General features: G+C 39.0%; 1 protein-coding gene across 1 annotated transcript; it reads right to left on the reverse strand.

Annotated features, from left to right (window-relative positions):
* Positions 1 to 1,318: 1,318 nt before the first annotated feature.
* Positions 1,319 to 27,367, reverse strand: ppil2 (peptidylprolyl isomerase (cyclophilin)-like 2). The gene is made up of 20 exons (XM_061816861.1): positions 27,210 to 27,367; positions 26,954 to 27,003; positions 23,999 to 24,044; positions 23,843 to 23,905; positions 23,710 to 23,761; positions 21,768 to 21,819; positions 21,555 to 21,646; positions 17,725 to 17,814; positions 17,578 to 17,653; positions 17,345 to 17,505; positions 16,178 to 16,253; positions 13,398 to 13,504; positions 9,960 to 10,049; positions 6,452 to 6,485; positions 3,635 to 3,752; positions 3,432 to 3,488; positions 2,823 to 2,895; positions 2,599 to 2,661; positions 2,377 to 2,519; positions 1,319 to 1,514 (listed from the first exon to the last, which is right to left on the reverse strand). The coding sequence occupies exons 1-20, from the start codon at positions 27,239 to 27,241 to the stop codon at positions 1,409 to 1,411; spliced, it is 1,581 nt and encodes a 526-aa protein (XP_061672845.1). The 5' UTR covers positions 27,242 to 27,367; the 3' UTR covers positions 1,319 to 1,408.
* Positions 27,368 to 27,980: the final 613 nt, after the last annotated feature.

Here is a 27,980-nt window from a genome sequence, read left to right on the forward strand (position 1 = left end):
AGTCTTGACTCCAAAATAGCACACACAAGAAGCTGAGGCCATGTTGTTTTGATTTCGCCTCGGCGGTGACGTAATGACAGCCAGTCGTTGCTCCGCATCAACTGTCGCCATGGCGACAGCCGAACTGCATCAGCTGTGGTGGGCCGCTTAATTACTCATAAACTGGACCCTCTGTTTAACTACATCAAAAGGTAATTTCAAAACAAAAAGTGAGTCAATGTTTTTGATTAAAATCCTTTTTTAATGACTGTTATTACAAAATGACTTGTCATCCATCCATGCAATTTCCACACCGCTCATTATGTTACTTATTCTTAATGCGGAAATCCTGGAGCCTTTCTCATCTACACCCTGAACTGGTTGCAAGGCACATAACTATATTTTAATTTCCTCCATCCATCCATTTTCTTTGCTGCTTATCCTCACGAGGGTCACGTGAGTGCTGGAGCTTATCCCAGCTGTCAACGGGCAGGAGGCAGGGTACACCCTGAACTGGTTGCCAGTCAATCGGAGGGCACATGGAGACAGACAACAGTCGCAGTCACAATCACACTTAGGGCCAATTTAGAGTGTCCAATGTTGCATATTTTTGGGATGTGGGAGGAAGCCGGAGTGCAACATGCAAACTCCACATAGGAAGGGCTGGGATTGAACCCGTGACCTCAGAACTGTGAAACTAACGCTTTACCAGCTGAGGCACTGTGCCGCCACTAGTGAACTATTTTATGCTTGACATTTTTAAAGTTGTTTATAAATATTATAAAAAATACCCTAGGAAAAAATCTGTTGAAAATCAATGCATTCTTCGACAAAAAACAAACTATTGTTTTTACATTTTTTCTATTTTTAAACAAGAAGTGCCAATCAGAATTAAAACAGTCGGCATGAGAGTCAGTTTTGTATCACAGAAACAAAACGTTAATTTGGCGTTCGTGCGACTAAGCCAGGAAAAAAAAAAGTTCATCGGTTGCAGACAGACCTCATGGTTGGTGTCTCTGATGCTTTTGATTACGCTTTCACAAAAGCCTCATTGAGCGATCCGCTGTGACGCTTTCATCTTGGCCTTTTTAATGGCTGCAGAAACGACAGCCTGCTGCTTTTTCATGCACGTAGCATTTGTCTTGGCCTCTTTGAAGGAACATTTCAATAACAACAGGAGCTCAAACCTGATGCATATTCTCAATTTACGTTCCCTTAGAATTAAAAAAAAAACAACGCCAGTTTCTGCTTTAAGGTGCTGTTGAATTCTCATTTTCCATTTGATTTATTTACATGACTTATGATAGATGTGTGAAATAAAGCAAGTGCTGAGTGGACATAAAATGAAAATTGTATTTTTTATTTGACAAAGCTGCTATGACAAAGGTAAAAACAATCGAACTGAGGTTGATAGGATGAGACATCGCCGCTACCACGAGCTAAAGTCTCCAAAGGTGCTCTTTCCTTTCGGCTTCTTGGCGGGGGCGGCGCTGCTGGTAGAAGGTCCGTTTTCTTCTTCTGTCGTCGAACGTTTCCTGGAGGAGGACAAAACAAACATGCGGCTCATTCATGATTTTTTTTTCCACAAGATACACTGGTCTCATTGAAATTTTGGATGAAATCCGAGTTTGTGGCAGAGTTCCATCTTAAACCGGCGGTTCTGAACTGCTGTCAACCTGGCACGCGCATTTTCAAACACACTTTCATAGAAGTATTGTTCAAAAGGAGCTTTAACCCAAACTACAAATGTTTCCATGTTCACAGTGACTATGACAACCACATGCAAATATGAATATCTTGACACTGATCACTTTTTACGAAATGAAGGATGCAGACCAAAGACTCAATATTTTTAAGTGTGAATGATGTTACAAAAACAACAATGGCATTCTTCAGCTATTTCAGTATCCCGAGTACTTACCTTTCCGACGCAGTCCTGTTTAATTAAATATTATCCAATACAATGAAAGTCTGACCAAGGATGTACACTATATTGCACCCCCCAGCCCTGTATTTTTGTTTACCTCATACAGCCTAGCAAAAATGGCATCCTGACCCAATTTTGGGGCCCGACTTAATTGTTAAGAAACACTCACTTTGAGTGTACGGATTAGGGTTACTCTAAGGTCAGGTTAGGCACATAATGCATGATGAAGTTTGCTCGGGCGATGATCATGACGGGGTTCCCGACAAGCAGAGTTTCACAAAACAACAATGGCACGCTTGTCCGCCCTCCCGGCCAGGGCGCCACTTGCTTGCTAGCTCAGGCCTCTGTGGCCGCCGCCACGCCCGCTCGCCCTACACGTCTGCTCACTCGCTACGCTCAAAACCACGCTCACCCCACCAACTGCCCTCGTTAGCTCGCCCACTCGCTGGCATGCTCCCTGTTTTGCTTACGCGGCGGTGGGGTTGATGTATTTGCCCACGCCTTGCTTGAAGGCCTTGGGTGCCTGCTCTTCCTTGGCCTTCCTCAGGGAGGCGCTGGCCTGCTGCTCCTCCTCCATCTTCTTTTGAAGCTCCTTCTCACGCTCGGCCGCGATCTGAAAAACAAAACGTTTTTTTTTTACGATCACTGTCTTCTAACGCTTCGAGGATACGCTAAAGTAAACACGAACAAACCTCGGCGTCAGCCTCTTCGTACGGGTCTACGAACACGCTTGCGCTTATGATCTTGATCTCAGACTGTCAAACAGAAATATGAAAACGCAAAAAATATATACAAACATTTACCGTAAAAATGTTTGAATTTTGCAAATTTTTTGACATGTGGTTCACATCAGTGTTGCATGGCGCCCAGCAAAGCTGTTTTTATTTAGCGAGTTTATAAAATTGGCTTTACAAACCTTTGGTTTGTCTGTTTTGGTGTCACTCTCTACATTCTCCATGGCTGTCAACGTTTCAAAGCCACCGACAACCCTGTTCAATAACAAAACGTGGACATTAGTTTAAAATGGCTGCTTCAAACCTCGCTGGTCTTCTCGGGCACCGCGTCTTGAAATTTTTTTGTGGCTCTACTCATGACTCACATGCCTCCCAAATTTCAGGCTGCTAAGTGAAACTGTCACCACGGGCAGATTTTTCTCAATAAGCAGCACAAGAAACAAGATGCCTCGTTCGTAAATTTATTGTGTTTCATGTTTTGCAACATGTAAACAAACTTCACTTACGTATTTCGTCCACACGCAATGACAAAAAACAAAAAGGTTAATTTATCATGCTCCAGTTTTTGAGTGTAAAACGCTCAAATTTGTTTGCGATCAGACAAAACCTCTCAGAGTTGCCATTTGAACATGGAAATTCTTGAGACTCATTTGTGGGGCTTTTCATGATAGTAGTACTACTAAATGTCATATTGCTAAGTGATACTGAACTTGAACTGAATTTTCAAAATAAGCAGTACAGATAAAAGTGTAAATATAAATCAATAAAAATCAAATGCAAGCACACTTTACCTTCCAAAGACTGTGTGTTTCCTGTCAAGATAGGTGCAGGAGCGGAATGTGATGAAGCTGACAGAAAAACAGAAGGAAAGATTATATAAATGTAGATATTTAAAAATGTATATCGTTACAGAAAATGTGAGGAAAAACTAACCCCCCCAAAAAAATAAAAAAAACAATTGAGTTATCAGTAAGTAATGTTTATGATGTCTTACAACTGAGATTTGTTGGTGTTTGGACCCGAATTGGCCATGCTCAGAATCCCGCGGCCCGTGTGGGACAAGTTGGGTCGGAATTCGTCTTTGAAAGGTTTTCCCCAGAAGGATTCTCCACCTGGAACAACCAAATAAATGTAGCGTCATACTTGGCATACAATTGGGAGTACTGGAAACTAAAGTATTGGGACATCTACAGGAAGTGAAAAGTGAAGCAAATGTGGAGCCTGCACTTTGCCACTCTTGAAAAGAACTGCCCTGTTCCCACCAGATTCATAAAATGAATCTTTAATATTCCTTGCTGTGTTATTCAATTGATTGGAGGTGATTTTCACTGGTGCCAACAGAAACATTGCATCTGCCAAAGGATCACTTCTCATGAAGTAAAAAAAACGGGATGTTTGTTGAGTCATTAATATTGAATCACCAAAGACAGCAAGCCAATAAACACTTTATATTAGTCAATAATTTGTAAAAAAAAAAAAAAAAAAAAACAAAAAAAAAAAAAACTAACATACCCACATGGGAACTCATCAACAGATTTTTTTTAATTGACCAAATGTGGACATACAAGGTTTTTGCCCTGACGCCAGTGATGTCAAGTAGAAGTGAGATACATTATTTAAAATATGCATCATGGTATCATTATGTCATCCACGAGCATGGGCCGCAATCACATTCTAACAACATAACAGCCAGGAGCAAAAATATTGTGCACCAAAACTACTTGTTGCTCACTGTCAAATTGAATAATCCTCATTAGGATTAACCGGGAGTCCGAATCATCTTTATTTTGCCAGGTATGTCAAAAACACAATCAATTTGTCTCTAGTAGTTGGAGCCACTCCAGCATAATGACAACAGAAAATACTTTTCAGACAGAAAGACATGGTGAGAACAAGCCAGTAAGTGTGAATGTAAATGTGAATCTATCAGTGTGCGGCTAATAACAAGACGGGTGACATTTGTACATAATTCATCAGATGGCCGACATTTCACCTTCACGTGGCAGGAAGGAGATAAACAACCTCAGTTGGGGATCATTTCCGATAATGAAATTCCCCTTGTGGAGGCTCACGTTAAGATAACATCTTGCTTGACGTCTAGAACGTGGGGTGGCCAGCTTTCTGCCTTTCCAATGACCACATCTGAACGCCAAACATATCTAAAATCAGCTTTCCCCATTAAAGTGAATGAATCTGTTCTTGCCCCCCAATAAACCCAACAGAAAATGTTTGCAATGTGTTTTTTTTAATAACAAAAATGACACACCATATTGACTTTATAAAACATAGTCATAAATAATTAATTTTAATATTAATTATATTCATATATTAATTTTAATTAAATAAAATGTAAATAATTTAATGCACATTTGCCTTCAAATATATGTCACTTTGGCACAACAGTATTTACAATTCAGTGGTGAATTTTTATTTACACTCAGGTGACAAACTGAAACACACAACGTATGTTTATACCATATCAGCTGAAAATGTCATTAGGGTAAACTTTGCTTAACTTGTTTTTTTTTTTTTTTTTTTTTTTTTTTAAATGCCATACTTGTGTGACATCTGAAGAACGTTTAAATTCCTTGGAACTGATTATTTGTAGTGACATTATTTCCTAGGGGGGGATTTCGTTTCGTAAGTGTCTGAGAACGGATTGTTTGACTTTAGAGGAGTGGATTCTCAACAGGTGTCGCTCAAAATATGCAAGATATTTTTTTTTAAATTTTTGTACCACTAATCCGCATTAGGGTCACAGACGTCCCGGAGCCAATATCAGCTATTATTGGGCACCAGGCAATCACAAGGCACAGAGTATAAATAACAAGCTCACATTCACGTCTACGGGCAATTTAGTATCCTTAATCAGCCTATTGTGCATTTTTTTGGGATGTGTGAGGAAACCGGAGCACCTGGAGACATAAAAGGAAAAGTGTATTTGTTATGCAGCTACAGGGAGAACATCCAAAATCCACACAGGCGGGGCTTGGATTTGAACCCCCATCCTCAGAATTGTGAGGTCGTGTCAACAAGAAAGCAACATTTTTTGTCCCTTTCCTACTGAGTTCCATGTGGGAACTTAGTATGCCTCTTTTCTGTAGCCCTCCACCCACCCCAAACAAAAATTCACAACAGAATAGATGCAATTTTTAGTAGCAGTTTTAAATCTACATCTCCCGACCCACCAGTTGAGAGTCGCTGCTTTACAGGTTCTCTTGTATTCTAACTCCAAAACTGGTACGCAAACAGTTTCAATTAGTTTTGTCTTTTACCCAAATTATGTTAGAAACCATGGAAAAAGAATAAAGTTGCAGTTGAAGTAGTTTACTGTTCCAGCTGCTACTTGCTCCATGTTGCACGTCTGGCAACAATTAACATTTTCATCTTTTGCAGTGCTCGTTTTTTTTTTTGTGTATGATTGTGTGTGCGTGCGTGTGTGTGTGTGCAATGTGTCCAGGTGACACAGAGAATGTCAACCATTGATTTGGAACCCGGCACCTTCATAAATCTGTCATTGCGCCAGCATATACATGTGAGAACAGACGCACACTGTGTCATTGGCTACGCTTTCTCACACACACAAAAAAAAAAAAGACACACCCTGCATGTCAGCCGGCCTCGCACCACACCGCACCCTTTCCTCCCTTTGCGTCACACGCCTTGAGTGCATTTTTCTCCAGAGTAAATTTAGACGTGGCCTCCACTTACATGTGGCCTCTCTGTGTTTACACACTCCTAAAAAGGAGCTCTGAATAATTGAACACAGACTGGGTGTTATGCGAGGCTCGACGTGTGCAGCCGACGGTACCTGTGCCCGTGCCGGTGGGATCGCCTCCTTGAATCTGGAACAGAAAATTAGAAAAATGTCAGAGGTTTTGCAGCATGTTTGAAGCACTTTTTGAGCGTTGACACAACACAACTGGTGTGTTGACCACAAGAGCTTACCTCCTACTTTTTACACATTGTACATTTATTCAGTCAGAAGATCATAAAAAACTGGACTCATTTTTTTTCTTGTAAGCTATAAAATTAGATCAACTTTTATCTGTAAAAACCTGAAGCATATTACTTTACCACCACACAATGTATGCTAGCTAAACGTGAAAAACACTGAATTGTGTATTATGAAATAATTATCATTTCAAAAAGTAATTTTATATTTAATTTTAATCATCCAACTAATTAAAAATAAAAAATATATATTTGCCGATTTAAATATATTTAATTTATCATTTAATAATATACATTTGAAAAATGAACAAAATCTATTATTTTACCAGTACTTTGGGCATTTTCCAATTTTAAATATTTAATTTAACCTCAGTTTATTGCAACGTTAAAATAATCCAGTCATTTTAATTATGATGAATATAGGCAGCACGGTAAGTACAGCGGTAGAACGTTGGGCTCACAATTCTGAGAACCAGTGTTCAAATCCCGGCCCCACCTTTGTGGAGTTTGCATGTTCCCCCCGTGCCTGCGTGGGTTTTCTCCAGGCATTCCGCTTTCCTCCCACATCCCCAAAAAATAAAATAATTGGAGACTGTACAGTTGCGCTTAGGTGTAATTGTGAGTTGTTAAAAAATGTAATAGTACAAGATTATTTTATCAATATATTAGTATTTACAGGGCTCAAACTCGTATATGCAGTGTGCCATTGCCCATTCACTGAGCAGTGTTTGTGGCCCCGCACTATCATAATCACAGAGGTCTTAAATATATATGAGGTGGCACATTAGACATTGTGTCTTGACAGTGTTGTGCTCATGTGCATACTGAGTTACAACATTTACTAAAATAGTTGTGAAATGTGTGCACCAAAGTACACTGAATCAGATTATTCACACTTAACATGCATGCCAGTAATTGTGTTATCATGTCTGTGAGCTATCATGATGGTGTTCACAAAGCAGTGAGGAACATTTGCGTTACCCATCTGTAAGTATAGGAAGCTAACAAAACCCCACACACTGCCTGTGTAGGCACCTCATTACTGACAATGTTGAACACACACACGGTGTCACATCGAAACTAAAATATCACACTATAGCCAACAAAGTAGCATAACTAGCAAATTATAAAACAAATAAAAGAATGACTCACGAAATAATTGACACAAAACATGCAATTTAAAAGCTATTTACATGCTCCCAGCATGCTTTGCGGCACTTTGGCGGGCCTTGGTGCTGTACCAGCATGCCACAAAGCATGCTGGAAGCATGTACTAAATTGCCTTTAAAGTGCATATTTTGTGACAATTATTTTCTGAGACATTCTTTTATTTGTTTTATTATTTGCTAGTTATGCCATTCTGCTTGCTGTGGTGTAATCATTTTACTTTCGATGTGACACCGTGAATGTGTACACCATTGTCAGTAGTGACTTGCCAAGGCAGCCAATGTTAGTTTCTTCTACTTAGATGTGAAATGCAATTGTTCTTTACTGCGTTGTAAGCGCCTTCATATGGTAACTCACCTACATTCTAAAACTACTGGAATGCGTGTTGGCGGTCTAACCATTTTTATTTCTATGCCAATCCCAGCTGTCATTGGGCAGGAGGCAGGGTACAGCCTGAACTGGTTGCCAGCTAATCACAGGGCACATGGAGACAGACAACAGTCGCACTCACAACCACACCTAGGGTTTAGAGTCTCCAATTAATGCATGTTTTTGGGACGTGGGAAGAAACCAGAATGCCCAAAGAAAACTCACGCAGGCACGGGAGAACATGCAAACTACACACAAATGCAGAAAACGCTCCCAAAATTGTAATAAACATATCCGTGCTCTTCATCTCACAACTACTATTATCAATACGTTGCAATAAGCAAGCAGCATAATAATTAAACAGCGGCGTAAATACCAGAGAATCTCTTGACATGTCTATGAATTACTTGAAAGAAAGTTGTTGATAACATCGATATGGAAACAGTTTGTGATAGCAAAAGCATGTGCGTGTAACTGAGAGAAGGTGAGCACAAAACAGTTAATTCGCTTGTTTTATTGGAGGGATGCACATTAAAGTGAAGACTAATTTTCTTTTACTGTAACATTAGTTTGCCGGTCTGGCTCTAAATGCCTAGCAGATGAGGGATAAATTTTGTGTCTATACGAAAGTCACATGAAAAATTCTACAGCTCACTAACGTAACGTTAAAGGCGGAGTAAACACAAGCGGTAGCTCTGCTAGCTCAGAGTACAGCCGATATGTCTGTGAGTCACCTGAAATATTGCTATTGACGACATTGACGTGGAAACAGTTATTCTACAATCCCGCGTTTGAGATTGTGAGAGAGTAAGAAATTCAATTTAGTCTTGTTTTGTTGCTGGGTAGTACATTGAGATGAAGGCTGACTAATTTTTAGCTTGCTGATCCAGCTCTAAATGCTTAGCATCCTGAATGGGACCATGTGTGTTATGTTGAGAATCATATGAGTTTGCATGAAAGACAAAAACTGTGCAACTCAACAATTACTAACGCTGTTTTGAGCTTTCTGATCCGATGATCTGACAAAGTGAAGATGAGAGTCTATAAGCTATTTAGTGTTTAACAGTTGGTTCAATCTCTTGCAGCAAGGCTGCTGATGATATTGATAGGGAAAGGGAAAGTATGTGTGAGAGATTAATCTGAACAAAATGTTGGAACATTTTAAATACTGTGTGAGCTCATTAAAGCCAGAAAGGCTGTATGTGTTCTGTCAGCTGTTTTATTGCACTCATTGCAACTATTATGTAGGTTTTCTCATACTAATATGTAGTGGTGGAGTTTTAAATGACAGGGTCCCAGCATTTTCATGGTAAAATACAACTTTTAACCATGAAATCAACTTGAGGCTACTCAAATGTTGTAATCAATTAAGCATGGTGAGTTGAGCCACACCAGAATGTGGCCAACCTTCAAGACCCCCCCGCCCCCCAACCCACCCACCCCTACCCTTGTTGCAGATGAATGGACCAAAGTCTAAAAGCACAGTCTGGCAGTATTTCAATCAGCCAACATCATCAAGGGAAGGCTGTTTGCAAAACATGCAATGAAGAAGTCAGCATGGGAGCAACAATGGAAAGCTATTTGTATTTTACTTGGTTAAATCAACCGGTTTAAGGCATTTAAACAAAAGTTAAGTGTATTATTCAAACTTTTCACTGCAAATGAATATCGGCTCCAAATATCAATTATCATCCTTCTTTACTAATAATCTGAAAGACCCAAATTGGTCGATCTGTAGTTTCAAGATTCAGTCAATCCCATAATTGCTGACCACATTGATGCAGTGCATCATGAAGGAAAGTGTAAGAGCACATCAATTGTGTCCTTACCATGAAATTCCGGATGGACCTGTGGAAGATTGTGCCGTCGTAGTAGCCTTTTTTACAAAGGCCAATGAAGTTCTCTCCCGCTATTGGAATCTGAGGAAGCACAAGCAAAAAAATGAATCTTGAGTAGTGTTGCTACATAAGAAGGCTAGAATGAATTTTGCAAAAACAGAGGGTAGAATCTTTCATTGCTCAGTGATTTTTTTTTAATGAAAGAACCAGGTAAATATTTAGTTCCTTATTGTTTCTTTTTTTCCTAAAAATCTGTCAATGAGCAATTGTGATGCCAATATTTGGGCTCATTCAGATAATCCTGCCACCACATGAACTTTCTCCTTCCATGATTTGGGAGCAAGGATGGATGAGGATCCACAATTTTTTTAATATTAAATACACAATAATATACAATCTATAAACAGGTCATTTAAATTAAATTTAAATGTGTGTGATGGGATCAGTGATTATTTTTTCTTAAACCTGATCGTGTAAAGCAGGGGTGCTCAATGCGTCCATTGCGGGACGCCATGCCCCAAAAAAAAAAAATAATAATAATAATCAGCCAATGGTCCCTTTAAACTGCCCGCGTGGGCAATTGTGCACCGCTGATGAATTCTCTTTGCAGATATTCTGTGTTGCGCAGAAAAAAATCCTCCAATGCAAATTGAAAGTATAACACAGCTATTCAGTTTGTGGCATTTTGCAATGTGATTCAATGACCGAGGGATGACTGGTTGTTATATCCAATGACACAATTCACATACATACTGTAAAAAATGAAAAGAAGAAACCAGTGGTTTCTTTTAGGGAGCACACGGAACTTTCTATAACGACCGCTGCTCCGCCACACTTTCTTTTTCCTAGTTTACCTTACACCCGCACCCCCCCCCCATCCCCGCTCTTAAAGACGTACATTCATAATTACAAGTGTTGAGATACTTACACAGCCCATCAATGTATTTTATAATGACAGCAACCACCGCTGTTTTTAGCAACATAGTCTGGGCAACGTAGAGCAAAGACGAGGTAGACATGCTACTTAAGTTTACTTTTGATATTAATGGAGAAAGTTAAAAAAGAAATGCTATTGTTTAAAGATGCAATGAGTGTTGGAGTATGTGAATAATCGAAGAAAAAATGGTTAAACTGGACAAGATTTTCTGTCTCATGTCTCACGATCGACGCAATGAGGGTTAGGGTTAGGGTTAACTTAATGTAACTTAATTTCCTTTACTGTCTCATGATCTTGATGACTTTCAACATAAATGCTCTCGCATTACGTGAAGCAGTTCTGAACATGCGCTTTCGTACATGCTCAGTACGGTTAACTTGCATTTCCCGTTTCCAGGTGGAGACCGGTTGTTTTGGAGCAAGCTCGTTTAGATAAAAACGTTTATGAAATAAACACGTAAATTAATGTCAAGACCACACAAAATAGGCGACGTCTTGAGAGAATGCGAGGAGAGGGGTGTTACTGTTACTAGTGTTAGTGCCTCAACATGGCTACGTTCGTGAAAGCAAAACAACGAACTCAAACGCATGGTCGTTCAATGTTGTTAACTAATATCCGGATTAATTTTAGGCAATTTTCCCTCAATTTTCCGGAGAAATTTTCATGAAATTTAAAAAATTCGGAATTCCGGAAAAATACGCAGGACTTTCATCACTGAATATATTACATAACATTAATAACATAACATTGGGAGCATCACCCCCCCAACCTCGTCATCGGTAGCTCGCACGAGGCCGGCTGCTTGAAAAGTAGATCTTGGGGTAAAAAAGTCTGGGCATCCCTGGTGCAAAGCTTTTTTTTTTTTTTTTTTTAATTTTTTTTTTAAATAGTTCTGAATTTGTCATCACAACGCTCTACATACCCCCACTGGTCCTCAAAGTTGTCACACTCTGCATTTGTATGAGACAGAAGAGACCCACACAGTTCTGTTAGACTTCAAGTACAGTGTGAATCTCCAGATCCATTTTGGGCCCTGGCCCACCACTTAATCGGTGGTTTAAATGAGATTTTTAAATTAGTGTTAAAGGACATTTTATCTTTGCAATAAGTTCACTTGTGTTTGTCCGACAGAAACAGAACTGCCCCCCCCCCCCCCCCCAAAAAAAAAGCAGCACTGACATCAATCATGTGAAATTTAACCATCTTTAGCTCACTCACTTACAGACATTTTCAAAGCAAGGTTCCCTAAATTGGCAGATGATATTTCAAGAATCCACAGATAAATGTATGCTCTGAAATGATTGGCAGAAAACCTACCAAGCCAAAGAGTCGAATTTCTTCTTTCATCACAGTTTTTTTTTTCTAGCTTTATCTGTTCATTAGGAATTGAGCTTGAACAATAAGGGTTGGTTTCACCAAAAACACTTGTTTTTGACCCAAAACAGTAATAAAGCTTAGTCGAAAAGAAACGTCAACCCAAACATTCAATTTGATTGTAATGATTTTACTTTGGTGACATCTTAAATTATAAAACCACAAAAGCAAGGTTTAAAAAGGGCTATGGTAATAATGTTTTTTTTACAGATGTACAACTATGAAAAGTGCAGTGAGCAACACTGACTCATCACATGGCTCTAGTTTAATGTCGGTGGCTTTTTTACTTGTCATTTGCCATTCATTCCATGAACTGCATTATCTTTTCGTACACTCACAACACACTTTCAACTTCCTTACTGATTAGATTTTCTGTTGATATTGTACTTACAGTAATATACACACAATGTTTAACCGGGAGATGCGTAAAACTTGTCCAACTTGTTTCACTTCCTCATTATTGATGTGAGGTGAGATTGACCTACTAATATTTATTTACTCTTCAAAAGCTGTACCAATCTCAATTCCAAGGCAATGCAATGCTGGCATCCATGGGGAAATGTTAGTTATTACAGTGGTATATAAGTTGTTTATATTTGAGGATACTGTAACATGAGTCTGAAATATTATTTCATATATTTAGCAGCAGCATCAATGAGCAGCTTTTCGCTATTCGCTACAATAGCAAAATGTACTTCAAATTATTCACCTAAACTGAAATGACAATATTGTCAGGCTAAAGAAGAGTCGTTTGTTACCCAGAATAAACCTTCAAATGCTATTTTATTCCAGTCAGTTGAAGAGTATCCACAGTAACGCTGATGGTGACGTTGAGTCCAATGAGCAGCGCGCTGCTTCTCACATGTCCTTTCCGCAGGGTGGGGTGTGCAGTGGGGGGGTCACAGACATGCGAAGGAAGGTAAGCTGAGGATTTGTGTGATGGAGAGTGTATGTGACATGCAAGCGCCGCTCATTAATTCCTAAACAGCAGGACGCAAATAGATCACTGTGGAAGCATTGGAGGAGCAAGAGGGGAGAAGAGGAAAAGGGGAAAGGGAGTCCATCCAAGCATCATTCTTATTGGCTGAGGGGATGACCAATCGTAAAAAGAAACATACCTTGTCACAGTGTAGCTCCACATTGAGGTCTCCTTTGTTGGTGTGTAGGCGGACGTAGCCTTTCTTCTTGATGTAGCTGTAGCGCACAGTGTCATCAGCGATGGCGTCTATGACAACAACCAAGTCAGAAGCGTGCGCTCATTTTACTCCACTTCAACTCCCACAAATATGATAACATCCATGCCTGGTAGTCCGCTACTACTAATAAGCACCCTGTACCACACAGAGGTGTTCTAATAATAAAGATAGCTTATTTAATAATGTGGAAACCTTAAAATAAGAGATACAGGGCTCGAGACTGCAACAAAAATAGTTGCATATATGTCGGAATAAAAATTTCATGTGGTTGCACTTTTGTGAGTACAAAGCTTCCCTAACAGTCTCACTATACAAGACATGGTGGTTGAAAGTTGCCATCTTTTTGGTGGCTGAAAGAGCACATTGTTATTATGAACCACCAACAAATTTGTGTACACATTCAGCCACCTCCCCACTTCGGGTCCCAGAGCTATCCCCTTTTTTCTGAGCAAGGGGGTGTTGATGAAAAGGGTGGCGCTAGTGCTGATACTCACAGAGGTTCATAATGACATGACATCAAGCCGTCCAACCCACTTTTTTTAAATCACCTCCTCTTCCTGAAGTCGGATCTCCAACTCCACAAGGGAGATGCCTCTTACAAGACTGATATTGAACTCATTCTATCTGCTTACCACGTAAAACATTAGCTGTATAGTTACACCTTTTGTTGTTCATTTGGAAGGTTGAGAAGGGTTGGGAGTACACAACCCCGGCCTTACGTGTCACAAGTTTTAGAAATTGCGACTCACAGTGGAAGGCGCCGCATCGTGTCTTAAGTCTAGCTAACCACACTGTAGAACACGAGATGTTTGCTGAACTTACAACAAAGTAGCAATTTACAAAGATACTTGTAGAGATGTAGATGCAGAGAAATAGAGATGTAATCTCTATCTACCAACATAACTCTTATGGCATGTTCTGTACTCAACAGTGGCTGAATTGAAATACAGTACATTCAAAACATCAGTGAAACTTTTTTTTAAATTTCACCTAATTTTTAACAATGTGCGTGTGTTAAGGTTAAGGGAACGCTTCAAACACTCTGCTTGCCTCTTTTAAGTTATGGCAGAATCCAGAGAAATCGTCTCGGAAATCAAGGAAAAAATCATGGAGGCCACAAGTCTGACCTATCCTTGGGTGCAATTTCCAGATGCTTGAAGGTGCCACATTCATCTGTTGAAGCCATTACCGGTATACGCAACTGTAAACATCATGGGAATGTCCAGCCATCACACCACTGAGGAAGGAGACAGGCTCTGTCTCACATTGTTTTGGTCTGTAATGTGCTAATCAACCCAGAACAAAGGCTAAAAACCATATGAAGATGCTGGATGAAGCTGGTAATGCGGCACTCACGACCTCCATAATGCTGCAAAACATGCTGGGAGCATGTAAATAGCGTTTAAAGTGCACATTTTGTGTTAATTATCTAGTGAGTAATCTTTTTATTTGTTTTTGCTAGTTATGATCCGATGTTTGCTGTGGAGCAGTCACTCACATTTGACGAGCGCGAACACGCTCGCGTTCCTCCGTACTCGCAAATCTGCACAGTCGAGCACGAAAAATCACGCGTGTAAAATTTGTTACGAGTAGAAAAAAAGATATTGAAAGACGTCGCTTATTTTGTGTAGTCTTGATATTAATTTATGTGTTTATTTCATAAGTGTTGTTAACTAAACAAGCCTGCTCCAAAACAACCAGTATTCACCCGGAAACAGGAAATGCAAGTTAACTGTACTGAGCATGTACGGAAGTTAGGCTGAAAGTGCATGCTCAGAGCTGCTTTCGCGTATTGTGAGCGCACATCGAAAGTCCTCAACATAATGAGCCTTGTCAAAGGAAATTCAGTTACACCAGGGCTGCTCATTGCGTCGATCGCAAGGCAGTTTGATGGCATGTGAGTGACTGTGTGGAGTGATCTTTTTTTTTTTTAATGTGACACCATGAGTGTTTACAACATCGTCGGTAATGACCTGCCTACACAGGCAGTGTGAATGGCAATGTAACCTTCTTCTGCTTACAGATGTGAAATGCAGTTTTTCCTCACTGCCTTATGAGTGCCCTCATACGCTACCTTACATAAATGCTAAAACACATGCTGGCATGCATGCTGACAGTGTAACCAGTGCGTATTAATTCTGCTTCCATTATTTGTGGATATTCGTTATTGGCAGGGGGTAAGGAACACAATCCCCGCAAAGAACACTGTACCCTGATATGAGAGCTTTCTTAACTTTCATTTCTTGTACAGTATTCATCTTTTCAAAGAAGTCTTCAGTACACAACAAAACCAAATGTATTAACCTTGCCGGTCCAATCTTTTTGGCGGACAAACAAACCAGTCAATAATTTTTCTAAGTAAAAAGAAAGCGGAACTAAACTCGGGATAAAAAATTTTCCAAGAATAAATTGCATGTGTCAGCACTAGTCAAAACACGGTACTGTGATTAATATTGTGTTCATGGAATAGGAATTAACAGGAAACTTAATCAACTTCACGAGGGTGATGTGTTGACAACGCACCGGTAGATTCCCTGCTGCCAGAACGCTCAGTTGAGGTGTGGATGTCACTATTTCTCCCTTACATTCAAAATCTGGATTTTTAAGAGATTTTTTATTTTGTATCTGTATTTCAGATTCATTTTATGCAGCCTGTGAGTGCTTCTTCCACCTGTGTTAACAGAGAGGTTTAGTTGACTTGCCTGCTTTGTTGGTGGTGGCTGGCGTCATGGCCGTGGACGTGAAGGAGGCAGCAACCCTGCCCGTCGAGTAGTGGGCCTGGAGGACAAAACAGCAAGGTGGTGACATTGTTCTCTATTTGACAAATTATTACCATTAGGTTTTCCAGTATTTATGTCATTAGGTCGACCTTAATGCGCAGTCTGGACATAAAGGAATCCTCTGTCTGACCCTAGTGAGGATAAGCAATGGAAAAAAACGGACGGTAGGATGGATTCTATGAACTTTATTACTTATAAGTATGATGAGCTCTCATAAACCCTCCATGAAAACACTGCAAGGTTATTATCAGCAACAAAGTCATCAATGATAAGTGGAAACATGGTCGACTTCATAGAAATCCAGTCGCATTATCGTTTGTCAAAAAGGGTTACTTCCTGTTTTGACTCCAGTCTCATCTATTTTTTTCATATTATCCAAGTTTTTTTGTCTCATATTTTCTAATAATTGTGTAGTCTGTTTCAAATAGTGTAGTTTTATCATCACTTATTTTTAGTTTTTGTCGAAACCTACTTAAAGCCCCAGCTCAACGGACTAAAATGCAGTCGCTTGACCTTAAAAAGGTCCTTCATTTTCTGAATTCAAATATCTCTGCAAGGACGAGGGTGGCAAAATATCTCCAATGAGATGTGAAAGACTCATTCCCAGTCATAGAAAATTCTCAATTTTAGTTGTTGGTAGATGGCCCAACTAGAAATTAAGGGGGCCATTACGTTTTTGTTCATAAGCCTAGATAATAAATAGTTGTTTTCGCTTAATCAATGAAATCACCCTTTAAAAAGTATTTTCAGTAAAACTGGGTTATATTTAGTACATTTTAAATACAATTGAGTTGTATTTGTTTGAGGATCTTAAACATTCAAGTGGAGAAACTATGCTAAATCTAAATATAGACAAACTTGAAAAGGGGCCCAATATATTTCCACAGCACTGTATTTTGTGCATTTAGTTACATTATGTGTCTTCCATTTTATGTCTTGTATGAGTTTCTGCACTTGTGCTTAGCTCACTCTTGTGGACACAATGTCCGTGACAGTTTTCGCAAAGACATGGCAGCCTCGTGTAAATATTGCCCCATTGCTCGGAAACCTGAATTCAACCAATTTTCAATGTCTACTGCGCTTCCTTACCGTGTTGAGCTTGTCTGTTTTCTTGGCCTCAGGCTCCTTCATGGTGGCAGCCAGTAGCTGGTCCCCCTTGTAATCTTTGTACAGCTCAGCCAGGGTCTCCCGGGTCTCCAGGTTGGTGGTCTTCAAGTGGTACAATGGGTCCTGCTTGGCCTTCTCCTCATCTGGATCAAAGTAGCACACCATTTTTTTTCCGTTAATAAACATACAATAAGCAAAGGTCAGATAGACATGACCTGGATCCAGCACTTTGAGGTCATTCTTCACGTGGAAAAAGTTGGCGACATTGAACTTGTCCAGGTTTGTTGGATCCTAGAAGGGAGAAATTAATGAGGATCTAGTTTCTACTTGCTATTTCAAATGACATTTAATACAATACCAACTTGAAGTGTGATAATGTCTTTTCTGGTAAAATTTTCATCAGTCAGCAGATCTTTGAAACTTTTGGTCTTGATGTTGAGTTGCTCCACTGCCTGAATAAAAACGTACAAAGCAAAGCAGACAGACACATGCAGATAATTAGCACTGGCTAAATTTAGCATCTCTGAGAGTAGTACATATTCTTTTATATTGTCTTCCAATATTTTTGTATTGTTCAAGTATTTTCAATATTTTTACAATTTTGGGGGTACTGTCTAATCGGTATTATTTTTGTAATATTTTAATTGTTCTAGTATTTATGTTGTGGTAATTTTTTTGCATTCCTTTTGTATGTTAGTGACTTTATAAGACTAAGAAAATTCTGTATTTTTTGGTCTCATGTAATATTTCTGGATATACCATAATACATTTTTTTATATTCAATATTTTTTTAATCTAAAATTTCACATTTCACATTGATTTATCTAAATTTTTGGTATCGTTTCATCTTATATTTTTGCTTTACTTCAAATGTGTTCTTGAATATTTCTATTTTTGTGTCATGTCTTTATATTATTTCTATTTTCTGTCTTTTTTATCTGCGTACTTTTGTTTTTTCTAATATAGTAATCCTTCGTTTATTGCAGGACTTACACGCCAGACAATCCCCACGAAAGGGAAACCAGCTACCATATCTTCATTACATTAATTATATATATTTTAAAGCCTTCCTTATGTTACTACAGAATATGCATTTGAGATGCTTGCAAATATAAATTTGTCTACCTGGAGGTCGCAATCAATGTTTCCAATTGCGCACAGCTGATGTAGTCTTGGCGCACACTCTGCGTTGTGCGTGTATATATACACACACAAAAATCCAACCCAAATTGAAAGTATAACATACTGTAATTACGTAGACCCCTTTAAGAGTGGACGGGGGCAGTGTAAAAGTAGACTAGTAGGCGGAGTGTGAGTTTGGCTGAGCTGCTTTGTTAGAGATGTGTGTGCGCGCTGCTGCGACTGAAATCCAGTGGTGACTCCTTTCCTCATTTCCCACTACCGAGGCCATTAGAAAATAACTATTGACTTTGTGCCAATTTGCAATGTGATCCAATGAGTGAGCCATGACTGGCTGCTAAATCCATTTCATACACATATTCATGTACGTATTTGACAATGACAATGTCTTTATGCGCCGCCCACCACAGGTGTGAGCAAAGCATTCTGGGCAATGTTGAGCAAAGACGACCTTGACATGCGGCTCATGTTACACCAAGAATAACAGATGAGGATATCATTGAAAATTTGAAAAAAAATAAATAAAGTAAGAAGCAGGCTTTCAAATTTACATTATAGTTTATAGTTAACAGTTGCTTTGGTTAGCAATGTATTTTTTTGTGTAGTTAAAAGAAATTAAGTGTTGACATTTTTATTGCAAGTTTGCAAAAACAAATAAAATTGCTCTTAAAAGTGATCTGATGGGAATGTAAAAGATGTAATCTGATTATTTTAATAAAGGTTACTTCAACTTCAATGGATGACAAGTCTGATGTTGCTCACAGTGGTCAAACGGACCGATCAGGGGCTTGGTTTGTTTGCTGAGACACATAAAACAGAAGGAATGTTGGTTGGAATTCCTCTCACTCTACAGTACTGCATCAGTGAAAGTGACATATTGAGTCATTGGCTTGGTGAGGGACGGTGGAGTCAACAAATGAGAGGGTACAGTTGCTCGCTTTGTTAACTGGCTAAATCATCACCTACGATGCTGAGTGACTCAGCGTCAGCTGTGTGATGGGAGATTCAGCGTTTTAACTACTGTTTGCGCTTAGTTCATGTTCTGCAGTAACAATCTAAATGGAAAATCACCACTGCAAAATCCTGCATTAAATTGAAAAATCTGTGAAACAAAATTAGATATTGAAAATTATCTCATTGTGGGACTAATAAAAGTTCTTATATGTACCGTACAATAGAAAAATATATGATTCGCTAATGCCACAAAAAGCTAATATTTATAAGTGCCTTGTGACAAGGTGACAACAATCAAGGGTGTGTCCTGCTTTTCACCCCAGAATCTGCAAGGATAGTTTCCAGTAGCCCCACAATTCCAGTGAGGATGTATGAAAAATGGATGGCTGGAAATTTTTCCATTAAACATTTTATATCAATCCCTTATACTTCTACAGGGTTCATACTCAGTCTGACCAAAAAAATTTAAGGGCTTTTTAGGGGCATTCTTAGGGGCTGACACGAAAAATTTAAGGCCGACACGGAAAATTTAGGGCCATCGTGGGAAATCAAGAGTCAGGAAAAAAGACTCACCCAATGGTGGCATCAACCGTTCTTGGTTCATCAAATGTTCCAGTACCTCAGTACCTCTGACAGTGATCACCTGTTGCCCCTTGTGTTTAGTTATCATTGATAGGACCATTGTCAACGTCTTCACATAACAGTATACAGAAAAACAGATTTTAACTACAATTGCAACTATATACACAAATGTCTTCTACTGATGTCTGTTTCAGCACCCATACTCTAGCTCCTTGAGCCTACCCAGTGCCTCCTCTATTTGTTGCTGCACAGGTGCCAAAGTGGCTCTCTTGTCCTTTGCTCTGCCTCTGAGTGCATTGGCCTCGGCAATAAACCTCAGATTCCTCTTTTCTTCTGCCTCCTCACACAGCCAGTCAGCCTTCTCAATAAGCGTAGATATGTCAGTCCCTATTCTGGCTTTTTTGGCTTTGAGGCAGTAGAGATGAAAAGTGGGCAGCGATGCCAAATGTAGCCAGGTACGAAGTCTTCCTTTCCCCACAGTGGTAGTTTTTAGCAAAGTCACTGCCTGGGAAAATGACTGCAAACACTTTCGAATTATTTTCACAAGATTTGTAACTGTAATGGCTGCAGATCACTTTTAAAGTCCACACGATCTCTGCCTTTAACGAGTCCGCCTTCGTGTATTGAACTACGTTCATAGACCCTGACTTCTGGCTGGTTGAAGTTGATGGCTGGACAAGTGTAGGTGCGCATGCACTGCTAGTACCACTGCCTGAAGTTGATGCTTCACTATCTTGATGTTTTAGAAACAGATTCATACCAACGGAAGATGAGAGAGTCTTCGCCAAATCAGCGTGTCTCCTATTTTTCCGGTCCGACTCCAGCGCTTTGACGCCCATCTTTTCAAGCTGGTAACTCTGCTTGCACAGATGGCAGTAAAACATGTGCCGATCTTTTGGATCTCGACGAACCCAGCTCCCAAACTCCTTACTTTCAACTCAAGCTTCTTGAAAAATGCACTTCCCCGTGATACAAGTTGGATCGATGAAAGAACTATGCTACGCCGTAACGAAGAGGAAGTGAAATGCCTACTCATAGAAACAAACAATGGATTATCGACAAGATGGCGACTAGTTGTCAACACGGTGACTTCCGTTGACAATTTCCGGCTGTTTTGGATGCCAGACGGATCGCTATTTTTTTTTTTTTTAAATAAAAGATAAATTAATTTTTTAGGGAGAATTTTGGTGGTAGAGGTCCTCCCTTTGTTTTTTTTTAAATTTAAGGCCTTTTTAGGGGCTTGACCGGTTTTCGCGGATTTTAAGGAGTTTTAGGAGCCCCTAAATGCACCTTTGAAAATTTAGGGGTTTTTAGGGACTTTTAGGGCCGTGTGCGAACCCTGTTCTAACAAGAGGGTATTTTTGTGTAATTGTTTTATATTAATCTTTACTGTTTTTCCACTCTTTCTTTCCTAATAGTTGTGTACTTTTCATATAACATTGTAATAATAATCCCTTTTGTCTATGTATGTGTGTGAGCAAAAGTGTGTTTTTTGTTGTTTTTGATGTTGACCAACCTCATAGGAGAAAACATTGCCAGTGACTTTGTTTGTGACGATGTGAGAGTTGTTTGTGAAGACAGAGTACAGAACGGGACAGTGGTATTTGCCTGGAAAAAAAAAAAAATGGAACAAAAATTCATTGTCCAATAAATTCATTGGTAAACAGTGGAGCACTTTGAGGCAGAAAACCCCCCCATAATTATCAAATGTTTAATTCTTGACGATTACCTTCATTGTTCTTGAAAAAGTTGAGCTTGACGAGCGACTTGGCTTCCAGTTTCTTCAAAGAAAAAAAAAAAAATCCATTACCACATGATGGAAACCATTTATCTGTAAAAAGAATTCTAACGGCAGATTGGATCTCGAAAAGTAGTACAGAGATGAAACACAAATGTTTTGAACTAAGTTTTAAGGACTGATGACACCAACATTAACCTCTATTAAAGTGATAAACATGACAAAGCATGGAGAAAGAAGGGATCTGCTTCTCAACCAAAACACACGCTTATCTGTGAAGCATGTTGGATGCAATACCATGGCTTGGGCTAGCAAGGCTGCTTCTGGAATGGACTCACTAGTCTTTACTGATGATGTAACTAGTGATGGTAGCAGCAGAATGAACTCTGAAGTCTATAAAACCATTTTGTCTGGTATATACAGAAAAACATGTCCAAACTAATCGAGAGAAGTCAATCACCAGACCTTAACCCAACAGAGCATGCATTTTACTTCCTGGAGAGGAGATTGAAGGGGGAAACCCCCAGAAATAAGAACTGAAAGAGGGTTCCGTAAAGGCCTGGAAAAACATTTCAAATGAAGAATGTAACAATTTGGTGCAGTCAATGGGTAGCTGGCTTGATGCAATTAGTGTTATGGAACCAAATCTTAAATGTTATTCACTTTAAATTTTCTCTCATATTAATCTTTTGATCTGAAACCCAAATGTCTTCTCTACACAACATAAAGGAAATGATCTTGCTGTTCCAATACTTTGCAGGGAACTGTATCACGCAAATTTGGGGAATTTGTGAGGAAACTGGAAGAAAATCTGCATATCCAAGGTGAGAACAAGCAAACTCCCCACAGGAAAAGCCAGAGGCTGGATTTGAACCATGGACCTCAAAATTGAGAGTCAGATGTGTTAACCAGTTGATTAACATAACAGGAAATTAGCGCATTGTTGGTGTCCAGCAATACCTCTTAAACCTTCCTGCTCCCACTGATACACTTAATAATTTTTTTTAAGAATGAAATAGAGTTTTTTGTCAAGGGGGAAGCCACCTTTTTGACAATTTATTTAATATTCTTTGTTTAAGGTCATTCTTTTAGATAAAATTAATTTAAATTTTACTTTTTATTTTTAATATCAAGGGTTAGGTAAGTAATTCAACTTGAAAGTTATATTTAAGAAAAAAATGCATTTTGTGAGAATTACATTGAAATGATGTTGAAAAAAAATCGTGAACATAATACAACTAACTGTGGAAAAATTGTTCTCGAAACATTATTTCAAAGAACCTGAAATTTTCTTTTCACTTAATAAAATAAATAATTTGAAAACAGTATTCTAAGTTCACTTGGGATATTTCTGTCCGATATATTTGTTTGAGCATTTAAATATCGGGAAAATATGCAAAAAAAAAAAAAATACAAATTTCAGAAGCTTGCCAATATATTTTATCAGCACTGTGTCTATCTGATAATCATTGTGAATGAGTGCAGCTAAAGCATAAAGTTCACACCATGAACTTCTCCATCTCTTCATTCAAGGGACATGGACTCTATTCTCATCTTTTTGTCTCTAAACACCAAAATGGATTTAAAACAAAATGAAAAGATTGAGTTTGACAGCATTCACATCCGAATTAGGTACGAGGTCTATGAATTTTAACTGTTTTGGTAGATGGATTCCACTTTTTAAGGGTGCTGGCGAGCTCCATGCAAGCATTGTGTATCCTCAGGTTCCTCAAGTAAATGGGCTTTCACTTGTATTGCAGAGGTCATTTGCGCACCAAACCGAAATAGGATAGCACAGGACACATGGGGACAGAATCAAAGGGTTGAACCAAACCAGTCGGACAGTATTTAAAAAAAAAAAAAAAAAAAAAAAAAAATCATTCCACAACTACTGAGTACATATTTTTTTTTTGAATCCCCATGTTTATGTTACCTCTCCAGATATGGGATTAATTCCATACTTCTTGATCCATGGAATAATACTCCTAAAAGAGAGAAGAATGGGCACATCAAAATACTGTATATTTGATAAAATCTGGTTTGTGATCAAATGTGAATGTACTAACAGCAGATCAAAGACGACACCATCGGCAGTGCACACAGGATAAGAAAATGGCTGAAGGGACAAACTGAGGGAGTAGAACACATGGTAATTGTTTGAATGTACAACTGAGTTTTGGTGTTTGCTGAATATTTCAAAGCCAGTTAACAAAATACTGCACCTGCAGTGGTCAAACGGAAGACGTCTGAAGTTAGCCTGCGGGATTTCTGGCAGCCAAACAAAGCCAAAGTTGACAAACACAACACTTGCCATTACGTTACACTATTCACCATAATATAAGATAGATAACATGACATAATTTAAATAAAATGTGCTGTATAGTATATGCATGTGTATAAACAAAGATGGAAAATCAATGCTGAGGGAAATTGTTACCATGAGAGACATTTATTACAGATGAGTATCAAGATGGAAATGGAAAAAAAAAATAACTCCATTGACTGTATACTAAGTGTAAAAAAAATTAATAAAAAGGTACCTACTTTTTTGGAGCAAAAACTTTTTTTAGCTAAATTTTTTTAATGTTGAGAATTGTTTTTAAATCAAACGTTCCAAAATTACTCTTCCAACGATGGGAAGGAACCTGGCATATTAAATGGAGATCTTGGGCAGTTGTTAATTTCGGTTACAGAAGATGAGGACTTTGATGGATTTGTGGATGAGGGTTAATAAAAAAAAAAAAATAACGTGACTACGTACATTGTTAAACACTTCAATTAAGTACAACCAAACTCACTGTTCACTGTGGTAAATACTTCAATAAAGTACAAAGAATTCAGTTTTACTCCCATTGGCTTTTTAAATAGCATGCATGCATGCTACTGTACATTCTAAGATGGAGTATTGTAGCGTCACTGGGAGAACTGAGAGCTCCCAGCAAGCTCTGCAGCGCAAAACATGCACGTAAACAGGTGTTTGAAATTCCTGTTTTGTGTCAATTATTTCTTCGCTCATTGTTATGGCTGTTTTGTTGTCTGCTGGTTGCGGTTATGTTTGCTATGGTGTAATGATTTTGGTTTGGTGTTACACCGTGGGTGAGGATGGCCTGATGGCACTGATGACTTGCTTCCGCCAGTCGTTGGGGAAAAAAAGCGCAGGCAAAATTTACAAAAATAATGGTGCAATTGTTCCTCAGTGCCTCATGAGTGCAACCATGCCTGTAAACCACTAATTCGATGCATCTTATGTACAGTATGTATTAAATACAGAAATTGCACCTGGATCTGAGACTGTGCTGTTTAATATCATGCGCCTTATTGTTGTGAAAATATGCTATTTTTTGAGACTTTGTTACTATTACAAGTTCCAAATTAGAAAAGAGTGGATTATTATAACAATACCATATTTTCTGGACGACAAACCACTACTTTCTTCATCGATACAAAGCCTGCGGCATATTTAAGAAGGCGGCTGGAATATAGAAGGGTTTTTTTGTCACTGTCATCTATCAGTTTGAATGTACAACAACTAGTTCGAATGTAAGAGTTAAAACGTGGATGTTCCCTATAATGCACTCGGATTTGGGCATACGCAGATGCCTTCAATATTAAGTAGAAGACTTTAGCTTTAGCGTGCGTAGATGTAGACTCTACCTCAAAGGTCCATAGAAGAAGAATGTACCTCAAGCGAGCATAGAAAAAGAATCTAACCCAATTGAAGCAATAGCTAAGAGCAAAACACAGCATGACATGCACTAATGGAAAATATATATTTTAATTGAATTAATTTAACTCGAAATGAAAATGACATTGAGAGAGACTGAAATGATGTGTGACGGACAGTTTCAAAGGCTCTTCAACACCGATACTGAAGACGACGACTTTAGAGGTTTGAGTTAACAGGACGAGGAGGACTAAAAACAGACTTTTCTGTTATTTACAAAGACTTTTTGTGTAAATATCTTATTTCACAATGTACAGTACGTTGCTTCTTGTCTGCTTGTCGTCCAAAATAATACAGCAGTGTTTTTTTTTTCAATGTAAGCCATGAACACTACAATAAGGATAAAGTTTCGTTTCATTGATTTCTTTTAATGTAATAACTAGTAACTAGTAATAACTGCAACTAACTAGTCAAATTTTATTCCGAAAAAATAACTTTTTATCATGAAAAAAATGCAGTTTTCTCACAATATTAAAACTTTTGTATGGTGGTGATGATACTGATTTAAATTCTTCAGTGTATACCTATATTCTATCCATCCATCCATTTTCTTAGCCGCTTAACCCCACAAGGGCCACGGGGAGTGCTTGGAGCCTATCCCAGTTGTCAATGGGCAGGAGGCGGGGAACACCCTAAACTGTTTGCCAGCCTATCGCAGGGCACATCGAGACAAGCAGCCGCACTCACAATCACACCTAGGGGCAATTTAGAGTGTCCAATTAATGTTGCATGTTTTTGGGATTTGGGAGGAAACTGGAGCGCCCGGAGAAAACCCATGCACGGGGAGAACATGCAAACTCCACACAGGCGGGTCCGGGATTGAACCTGGGACCTCAGAACTTTGAGGCTAATGCTTTACCCGCTGATTCACCGTGCCGCCACCTACTTTCTAATCATTGGCAATTTATCACAGCCATTTCTTCATGAATTGCTTCTTATTTTTCATCGATTTTCCAAAATATATTCAATAAAACCCTTTGGGATTAATAAAATGTTCATCAATCATATAATATAGCTACTTCTCCGTATATGTATATTATTTCGGTTAACTGCAATCAGATATTCAGGGCAGTATTAACCCTAGAGAACCCAACACATCCAAATCCTGTTTTAAAATTTTATGTACTAACTAAATCAAAAAGCATCAAAGGAACACAAAAACATCACATTTGGAATAATTTACAAATTTACATCCGGTTTTGGAAGAGGGCTCCCTCTGAAACATGGATAGGGGGATCCCCACCAGGCGTCACTGTCAGATGGACACATGAGAGACGTTGGGCTTTAAGGGTAAAAAGAGTAATTGTGGTGTGTTGTTAATTACACTGGGTCATATGTGACCCCATGGGTTCTCTAGGGTTAAAGTTGTTAAATTTTATTACACCCGCAGATTAAGCAATGGCAAACAAAACTACTTTAAAACTTGAATCCACATCTGCCTCAAACCATTTACCTGCCCGCTTCCCTCCATAGAAGTTGGTATACTCTGTACACGTAATGTACCTGTGTGGGTGGACAACAATAAGAAAATTAGTCTTTAATGGAGGTAAAAGGGCAATTTGATTACATTTAAGTACCTCTGAATTGGCCCAATTCAGAGCTCCTAATAGTTAGATTGCTAGCATTAGCCACGAAAGCTAAAAGCTAAACTAAGCACGTTTAACCAGTGTCATGACCTTGTCGCATAGTTAATTGAAAGCTAGACTTACATTTTGTCTTTTTGGTGCTGTCGCTTCCCCATGTTTGCGTCCTTTTGTAGCTAAACAAAATAATGCTTTTACGGGAAAGGCTGTTTGCTAAATGTAGAAAAACGCTTGTTGACCTGTTTCTTCTTCACATAGTCACTTTACGTGAAGAAGACTTTAGCGCCCTCTTCAGGCAAAGGTTCTAACAGTTTATCCAGTAGAACGAAGTTGAAGAACAGGAAAACAGATTTTAATTATCCATCCATATTCTGAGCCATTTATCCTCACTAGGGTTGCGGGTGTGCTGGAGGCAATCCCAGCTGTCATCGGGCAGGGGGTAGGGTACACCCAGAGCTGGTTGCCAGGCGATCGCAGGGCACATGAAGCCAAAAGGGAATTTAGAGTCTACAATGAATAATGCATCCTTTTGGGGGATGTTGGAGGAAACCAGAGTGCCCGGAGAAAACCCACACAGGCACGGAAAGAACGTGCAAACATCACACGGGTAAGGCCAGGATTTTAACCCTCAGAACTGCGAGGCACTCATCTTGCAGCCCAAATTTCAATTTTAATTAACACTGCAAATTATTTTAAGCATTTCTATAACAAAGGGAATCTATATTGCAGTGCACAAACTAAATCATCTTAGATACATTCATATTTTCATAAACGTCATTCTCATCTTTGCATGAAATTGTACCTACTTGAATAAGAGGTGGAACTAAGTCATTGGTTTGCAAATCACAAGTCTTTCTCAAGCCTTCGTCCTCAAGTTCCATGTTAAGTCCCAAGTCC

This window comes from Syngnathoides biaculeatus, chromosome 4 (genome assembly GCF_019802595.1).
Source record: "Syngnathoides biaculeatus isolate LvHL_M chromosome 4, ASM1980259v1, whole genome shotgun sequence".
Lineage (NCBI taxonomy): Eukaryota > Metazoa > Chordata > Actinopteri > Syngnathiformes > Syngnathidae > Syngnathoides > Syngnathoides biaculeatus.

What these genes read in the sequence shown, in the direction of transcription:
- ppil2 (XM_061816861.1), bottom strand. Translation starts at nt 27,241, where the DNA reads ATGGGGAAGCGACAGCACCAAAAAGACAAAAT. An exon ending in TCCCACCGGCACGGGCACAG is followed by an intron (nt 3,753 to 6,451) that starts GTACCGTCGGCT and finishes TGGTTGTTCCAG; the next exon opens with GTGGAGAATCCTTCTGGGGA. An exon ending in ACGAAGAGGCTGACGCCGAG is followed by an intron (nt 2,520 to 2,598) that starts GTTTGTTCGTGT and finishes TTTGTTTTTCAG; the next exon opens with ATCGCGGCCGAGCGTGAGAA.